Raw genomic sequence first — 8,440 nt, forward strand, 5'->3', positions numbered from 1 at the left:
GTCAATGGTGAAATTGACTTTGGTTTGTCAATTTGGTGTAGATCCTTGCATACGACAAGTTGAATAGTGAAAGAAACTCGAATAGCGTTGTGAAACACAGGTAACCCTTTTTATTAGACAGAAGGTTTGAGGTAACCATATAGTTTGTTATGTTGATTAGCTATTATAACTGTGTAAAAGTAAATATAAAATTTTGAAACTTGTTGTTCCATGAGTTTTATGCATGATTTAGCATTGTAAATGGTTTTTAGCATGAAATCAATTTTGTGAGATAAAAGTTGATGGTTTCTAGCTTTGATTGAATATATATATATATATATATGTATGTATGTATTGTATGCATGCATATATGTATGTAGTTTAAATTGTGAAAAATTGGGGAAATATGTGCAAAAAGCATGATCAGAGGGGGTGGGAGTTCACCCAAGGTATGTGTGGATGTGTGTGTGTGGAAATGTGAGTGAACAAATTTATATGGTCAGGTTGGCACCATGAGACATTCGGTGCAACATTATATAGGCAAGTACCATAGGTAATTTGGTACAACATTATATTAAGACTATTACTATGAGACATCCGAACAATCAAACAACTCCTTAGTACCTGTTAGGATATGATTAGGAGTCAACAACGCCTCAATCACAAGTATGTGAGAAGAGAGAAACCATAGTCCATAAGTAGGATAGATTATCTTTGACTAGGTGTCTCTACCATTAAAAGTGAGCTCGAGTTAATGTGCGATTGATCTAATAAAGTCTATGGTTTTGTGTCGAGGAGCATTAGAGGTTCGGTGGCTAGATAATCATGCTATTGTGGAAATTGTGTGGAAATGCTTTAAAAGAGGAAATTCAATATGTTTTGATGTATATATATTATTACTATAATTTTGTTACTTTGACATGGTTATTTATGCTAATAGGCATTAAATGAACTATATTGGTTACTGAGATTTTGATCTTACCCATGGTTATTTATATTTTTCAAGTCCTGGTAGTGGTAGAGCAAAGGGAAAGGAAAACGAGTTGAGTAGAGATTTCTTTGAAAAGCCTATTGTAAGTTAGTGTAATGAAATTGAGTATAATAGTACTGGTTTTGTGTAAAAGTTTTTATAGGAATCAGCATTTATGCATAACTTGTGAACGTGTGTGTGGTAACTTTTGAATTCTAGCCCAATGAACTTGTGTATATGTGGTGAAAATGAGTGTGGGCTAGTAGATGAAGGATAATGTGTGCGAATATGACGATTGTGTGGTATATATGTGAAATTGGCCTTGTGTATGAATGAAATTTAAGAAATGTGAATTTTGCCCAAGTTACATGTAATGGGCAGTTTACAGGCCAAACATGTGTATATGTGTGATGATAGGATTTGAATTATTCAATCAGGTGGTATTTGTCCTTTTAGACATAGTTAAGGCCCTAAAAATGACTAATGACATATGGTTTCATTTGGAGGTACTCAAGTGGCCAATTTTGATTTAAAATGGTTAAAGTACACTTGAGTGTCTAACTTTTAAATGGGATATTGAATTGAAATGAAACCAGTGTCATTGGTTAGATTTTGAAACAAGTTTCGTGTTGACACTTAAATCACCCCAATCAAATATCGAATGTAAAAATGGTACATATCTGAAATTCATATCAGAATCTAAAATTTGACAGCAGATTCTAATATGTGCGCCACGGCGCGTGTGACAATAAGGGATAACATGCCACGGTATACAATACAAAGAGTGATGTTGAGGTCTCTGTGCCACATGCCGCGGCACATGTGGCACGAGCCGCAACACGTGGCCCTTGCTTGAATTAATTTGATTGATTGCACATGTTTTTTAGTTGACCTTGAAGTGTCATTGCATGATGCTTCTGCTGTGTAATATTTTATATCTTGGATATATTATTAAATAATTTTAAAAATGTTTTATCTGTGATGCCAAACTTTTAAAATAAATAATTTTATAATGATTAGTAGAATCAGTGTAGGATTATATGATAATGTCATGAAGGCATTACAAATTGAAATATTAATTTGAATCTTCATGTAATGGGAAGCTAACCAATGTGCTTATTTGTTAGCTATTCAAGCCCTTTATGGTGTCTTTAATCAACCACCACCTTATTATCTGCTGCTGCTACTGGTGGTGGTGGTGAAAAGAGGGAATATTTCTTACTTAGCTTGTAATCTTTTTATTGATTTTAGTACTATTTTTAGTACATTAAAAGAATAATTTATAATTTAATATTTTCGTAAAAACGATTTAATTTGATTTTTCAAGTGTGCGAGTTCCCTGAGCAGATGCAAGTCTCCCTAGTTGTACATTTTAATACTTCATATATGTTAAACAAATTAACTTTTCACGGGACAGTTTAAATCTTAATCTTTTTTTTATGGAAAACAAGTGTTATTCTATTTTTTAATATATAAAAAATAATAAAATTTTTAGTGTCTCAAATTCACCTCAATTATCGATTTAATTTTTTAAATTTAATTTTTATTAATCTTATCTCTTACATTTGTCTTAGTTATTAATTTTGTCTTAATTAGTGGGAGAGCAAATAACACTTGTAAAATTTGCTGATATAGACAAATAATTGTTTACAGCATATTAATAAAAGCAAGAGTAATTATTTAAGTAGGAAAAAAAACTCAAGATTAAAAAAAATAAAACAGATGGCGAGAAAATTGATTGATAAAAATTAAACTAATTTGGAAGTAATCTTTTTTCATTTATATATATATATATATGTGTCAAATTATTAATATATTTTATATGGGGAGAATTTTATTAAAGTCTTTAGGATGTGATGTAATTTCAAATGGAATCCAACATTTTTTGAAATTTTACTGGATGCTCAGAGGACTAAAATAAAATAAATTTTCTTAATTAAATGATCACAATGCCCTTTAATTAAAATTAATATTATTAAAATAATAAGTCAACTTGCAATTTTTATAAGTAATATTAATAAAATAACTAGTCAAGTTACGGATTTTACAAGTAACACTAGTAGAATAAAATAATTTTTTGTTATTCTTATGATATTAACATTAATTGTTAAAACCTTAATTTAACTTATTATTCTACTAATGTTATTTGTAAAAATCATAACTTAATTTTTTTATTATAATAATGTTATTTATAAAAATCATAATTTAACTTATTATTTTATTAATATTACTTATAAAAACTATAATATTACATGTTATTTTAGTTATATTGCTTGTAAAAATTATAACCTGATTTGTTATTACAATAATATTACTCGTACAAATTATAACTTGACTTGTTAATCTAATAATATTATTTATAAAAAATATAACTTGACTTATTATGTAATGTTAATTATAAGTAAAGAACATTTTAGTTATTTAACTAAATTTATTTTATTTCAATCCCCCAAACCTACAATAAATTTTATTTTTTTTTTAGGTAGCGTTTGAAATTATGTTACATTTAAGACACTTTAATAAAATTGTTCCTTTTATATATTATCTTAATTTAAGAATTAATTTATATTTTAAAATTTAAAAGAACCAACATCTAACATGATAATTTAAATAAATCAAAAAAGTTAAATTAATAAAAATTAAAATTAAATGATTAAATGGAGCACTTAATAAATTTAGAGGACTGGAAGTTTCATTATTATTAAAAATGGGGGAAACGAAACGATCTTTTATGGGCACCAAAAATTCCCACTACACGATTTTCTAATCTCCACGCCTCCTCGGAAGCAATCCTGGCGAGGACCACTAATTTATCGGCGTGATTTTCCATTTCCTCGGATTGGCTCTATTCCCTCCGATAGCCGCCGATCAATATTGCTGTTGCGTCCGACTACTCCAATCTTTTTCTCCGACCTGCATACTGACGAGTTCTTTTTGGATTCTCTCACTCTCACAGCGAGCAGGTACCTTCTCTCCCGTTGTTTTTCTCGATATTCTGCTCTATGCCTCCGTTTGGCCGCAGATAATAACATTGACATTTCTTTTCTTCAAGTAAATTTCCAGGGAATTCCAATTCTATTAGTTTGCCCTTTACTTTCTATGCTTTTCATTTGCACCATGGTTTTTTATCATAAGAATAAACTACTGTACATTTCCAGTGTTCAAGAGGTGCCTTCTTGTGCAAAAGGAAGCAGTAACTTGGGCCAATTTGTTGCCTTGACCATTTTGTCAAAACAATGACGCGACTGAGAATGGGAAAAGAAATCATGGGGAACTGAAACGATATGCGAAGAAACCTGGTACCCTTTGTTTAATCAACTTGATACCATTTAATTTTCCGTAGTTTGTGGTTTAGCATCCTGTCCTGGCTGATGTTGAATATTCTATAATGGCTAAGCATTTACATTCAACTTCTGCTATTTGTATTTAGGGATGATTAATCAACATTGCTCAAGATACCTAGTAGCTTTTTGTGTTGCCATGCACATTTACTCCAGATATATACTCTGCGTCAGTTAGAGGGATCTTCACAACAGTCAGCTTGACAGGTTTTGAATTCGCAGCTTCTTTTGAAATATTACTTCCTTTGTATTTTTTTTAAATTGTCTACATTCGGCTTATTTTTTGAGAAAGCATAGATAAGTCATTCTTACTTATGTTGTGATGACTACATTCGGCTTATTTTTTTTGAAGAATGTAAGAATAGATCAAGAATATAGCTGTTGGAATCTGCAACTTGGATTAGGTATGATAGTTGATTAACTATTTTATGGACCACTTACTTTCATCAAATTGTCCGAAGGAAATATGCAAGAATCAATGAAGTAATGGTGGTTTCTTTCATTTTTAATGCTTTTGATTCTCTTGGATCATCTTGCTATCTGCTTACCATAAAAGATTCATCCCTCGCTTACTCTCTCACAACACACAGCCGCATTAACACAATCTTCCTGTCTCACTGTGCACATGAATCTTTTGCATAGTTTATTATGGCGATTTCAAATTTTATTTAATAGTGGAATGAATCTGAAAGTGCGTCCCTTCTGAAAATTGTTAATGATTTTATTCAATGTCTTCTTCCAAGAACTGTGCAATTTTCTTACTTAACATGGTAAAACTTCCCATTGATTTGATAGCATTAGTTGCGGTTTATCTTCATTCATTATTAGTTTTTTCTCATTTTCTGAAAACTCCTATTTAGATTCCAGATTTTCATTTTATAACAATATTACTGTCTTTACCATGCTTACCAAGATAATGGTTCGAGGAAGAGATGCCTGTTGGGAACACTGTGTTCTTGTTGATGCAACAAGACAGAAGGTCAGGTGTAATTATTGTCAACGGGAGTTCAGTGGAGGAGTATACAGGATGAAATTTCACTTGGCTCAAGTAAAAAACAAGGACATTGTTCCCTGCACTGAAGTTCCTGCTGATGTACGGGACCATATTTTGAATATATTAAGCACTCCGAAGAAACAGAAGGCTCCAAAAAAACAAAAGGTGGATCAAGTAGCTGCAGCAAATGGTCAACAGAATAGCTCTTCTGCTAGTGGTGGCTTTCATCCTAACAAGGTATCTAACGGGCAGAATGACAGTGCATGTCCATCTTTATTAATTCCACATCCTTCCGCAGTTGCCCAACCATTAGTGGATGATCCTGATAAGCAAAAGCAGGATGATGCTGATAAAAAGATGGCAATATTTTTCCTCCATAACTGTATTCCTTTTAGTGCAGCTAAATCCATGTATTATCAGCAGATGGTGGATGCTGTAGCCTCCTGTGGGGAAGGATACAAGGGTCCGAGTTATGAGAGATTGAGGTCTAGTCTTTGGGAAAAAGTGAAAAGTGACATTCACGATCGCCATAAGAAATACAGAAATAATTGGAAAGAAACAGGATGCACAATCTTGTGTGATAGCTGGTCCGATGGCAGGACAAAATCACTACTGGTATTTTCTGTTGCATGTTTGAAAGGGACACTGTTCTCTAAGCTGGTTGACGTTTCTGGTCATGAAGATGATGCTACTTACTTGTTTGAATTGATGGAGTCTGTTGTTTTGGAGGTTGGTGTAGAAAATGTTGTTCAGGTTATAACTAACACCACTGCTAATTATGTTTATGTTGGAAGGCTTCTCATGTCAAAGTATAGTTCATTGTTTTGGTCTCCTTGTGCTGCTTATTGTATTGATAAGATGTTAGAGGACATTGGTAGGCAAGATTGGGTAGGTACAGTGCTGGAGGAGGCAAAGACTATCACCCAATATATTTATAGTCATACATGGATTCTGAATATGATGAGAAAGTTCACTGGCGGAAGGGAATTGATCAGGCCAAGAATTAATAGATTTGTCTCTAATTTTCTTTCCTTGAGGTCTGTAGTGGTACAGGAGGATAATTTAAAGCATATGTTTTCACATGCAGAGTGGTTATCTTCCATATATAGCAGACATCCAGATGCACAAGCTATCAAGTCATTGTTATTTTTAGATAGCTTTTGGAAATATGCACATGAAGCTGTGTGTGTTTCTGATCCCTTGATTAAAATCCTAAGGATGGTTGATGGGGACATGCCTGCCATGGGTTATATATATGAGGGAATTGAGAGAACAAAGGTTCTGATTAAGTCCTATTATAAGGGAATCGAAGAGAAATACTTGCCAATCTGGGATATAATTGATAGGAGATGGAACAGGCAACTTCATTCATCATTACATGCTGCAGCTGCATTTCTTAATCCTTCAATCTTCTACAGTCCAAACTTCAAAATGGATTTGCGGATGAGGAATGGATTTCAAGAAGTGATGCTTAAGATGGCCACTACAGATATAGATAAAATGGAAATCACTAAAGAACATCCTATTTACATCAATGCACAAGGCGCACTCGGAACTGACTTTGCTATCTTGGGCAGAACACTAAACGCCCCAGGTATGTGTCATCTCTAGCAGCCGAACAATTTGTTGTCAGGGTTATTGTTGGAATGGGTTTATACGTCTTTTGCTACGTGGTTATTGTTGCACAAGTTGCTTTTCATCATTTAGTCTATGCCAAAATTAGTTTATGTTGCATTCTGTCACTGGAACTTTAATATTTTTCAACCGAAGGGCATTTGATCCAATTAGTTGAATGATCTGAAATCGTATTATTTTGGAGTCTCGAGTTCAAGTTCTAAGATATGCAGTTACAATAAATAAATATACCACAGACATTTTTGAAGTACTCATTAGGGTGCTGTTAGTAATAAAAATCTCACATAATGCGGTTTAGATTAGTTTGCGTAAAAGATGATAATATCCTAGGTTTCCTCGGATATCTAGTGATGGAATAAAAAAGAATTGTATATTTTAATTTTTGCTGCCATAATGAGTGCAACACTGCAGCTTGGAAAAAAGTTCAACTTTTAGGTACAATGATGATTATAAGCAACGTGTCAAATAGTGGGAAAATAACACTTAGATCCCAGAAGATCAATTTAATAATAATTAGACTTCAAGAAATTTTCGTGAAAGATGAGCTGCAAATGTGAGAGTTTAAATTGCAAATCAAGTATTCAAGTCTCATAAATCACTCTTAGTGATTTGCAATTGAGATTCTCATATTTACAATTGTCTAAATTGGTTTTTGTTACTCATTCTGGTGTTACCATTCGTTTCCCTCAGCTCCTTACCTAGTGAGACTAAGCTTATTGTTGTAGTATTTATTATTCATCTTTCACTAAAAATTTTTTGGGACCTAACTGTTCTTAAATTGAACTTCTGGAACTAAACTATCATTCCCCTTCAAATGAATGGGGCGGAGGTGGACTGCCTTAAAATTTTTGACGAGTCTGTGTGTTTTGGGGACAGTCTGGCTTCGTGTTTATCTGAACCGAACATGCATGTTGTGCGTTTGTTCTAAAACTCAAGTACTTAGTCAAATTTGTGGATCTCCAGGTGACTGGTGGGCAGGATATGGTTATGAAATCCCCACACTTCAGAGAGCTGCAATCCGGATATTAAGCCAACCCTGTAGTTCACATTGGTGCAAGTGGAATTGGAGCACTTTCGAGAGTATACATAACAAGAAACGCAACAACGTGGAGCTGGAAAAATTCAACGATCTGGTTTTTGTGCAGTGCAATCTGTGGTTACAAGCCATTTCCCAACGTAGGGAATCAAAATTTGGACCTATTATCTATGATGAAATAGATGTTGGTGGTGAATGGTTCACTGAAATGGAATCTTCATCAGGCCCTCTTTGGGATGATTCCTGGTTGGACGATTTGCCTCTAGAATGCAAAGGAAGTCCTTAGAATTGTAAATTAAGGGATAATAAAATTGAATGATGTTGTATAATTTTGTATATTATAGAGGTCGTGGTCAAAATTCATTTGAATAAACATGTAATAGTAATCAGGCTGCGCAGTGAGTTCTGTTTTTCCAGCATAATCTATACTTTGCCTTATTCCTTTGTAATGAATAAATGCAAGGTGTTGAAAACTAGATCGATTA

At 33.2% G+C, this 8,440-nt stretch overlaps 1 protein-coding gene across 5 annotated transcripts; it reads left to right on the forward strand.

Moving 5' to 3' along the window:
- The first annotated feature begins 3,685 nt into the window (after positions 1-3,685).
- On the forward strand, positions 3,686-8,440 carry LOC129311656 (uncharacterized). Of its 5 annotated transcripts, XM_054954048.1 has the most exons (6): positions 3,686-3,912; positions 4,108-4,248; positions 4,380-4,497; positions 4,643-4,694; positions 5,204-6,878; positions 7,883-8,440. In XM_054954048.1, exons 5-6 carry the CDS (start codon positions 5,207-5,209, stop codon positions 8,239-8,241), a joined length of 2,031 nt encoding a protein of 676 aa, XP_054810023.1. In that variant the 5' UTR covers positions 3,686-3,912; positions 4,108-4,248; positions 4,380-4,497; positions 4,643-4,694; positions 5,204-5,206; the 3' UTR covers positions 8,242-8,440. The 5 variants fall into 5 exon arrangements, with proteins under 5 accessions (XP_054810023.1, XP_054810024.1, XP_054810022.1 ...); XM_054954049.1 differs by having other exon boundaries at positions 4,380-4,694; XM_054954047.1 differs by having other exon boundaries at positions 4,643-6,878.

The sequence above is a fragment of the Prosopis cineraria genome, unplaced genomic scaffold (genome assembly GCF_029017545.1).
Source record: "Prosopis cineraria cultivar Desert tree isolate PC_DT_omini unplaced genomic scaffold, ASM2901754v1 PC5, whole genome shotgun sequence".
NCBI classification, from domain to species: Eukaryota; Viridiplantae; Streptophyta; class Magnoliopsida; order Fabales; family Fabaceae; genus Prosopis; species Prosopis cineraria.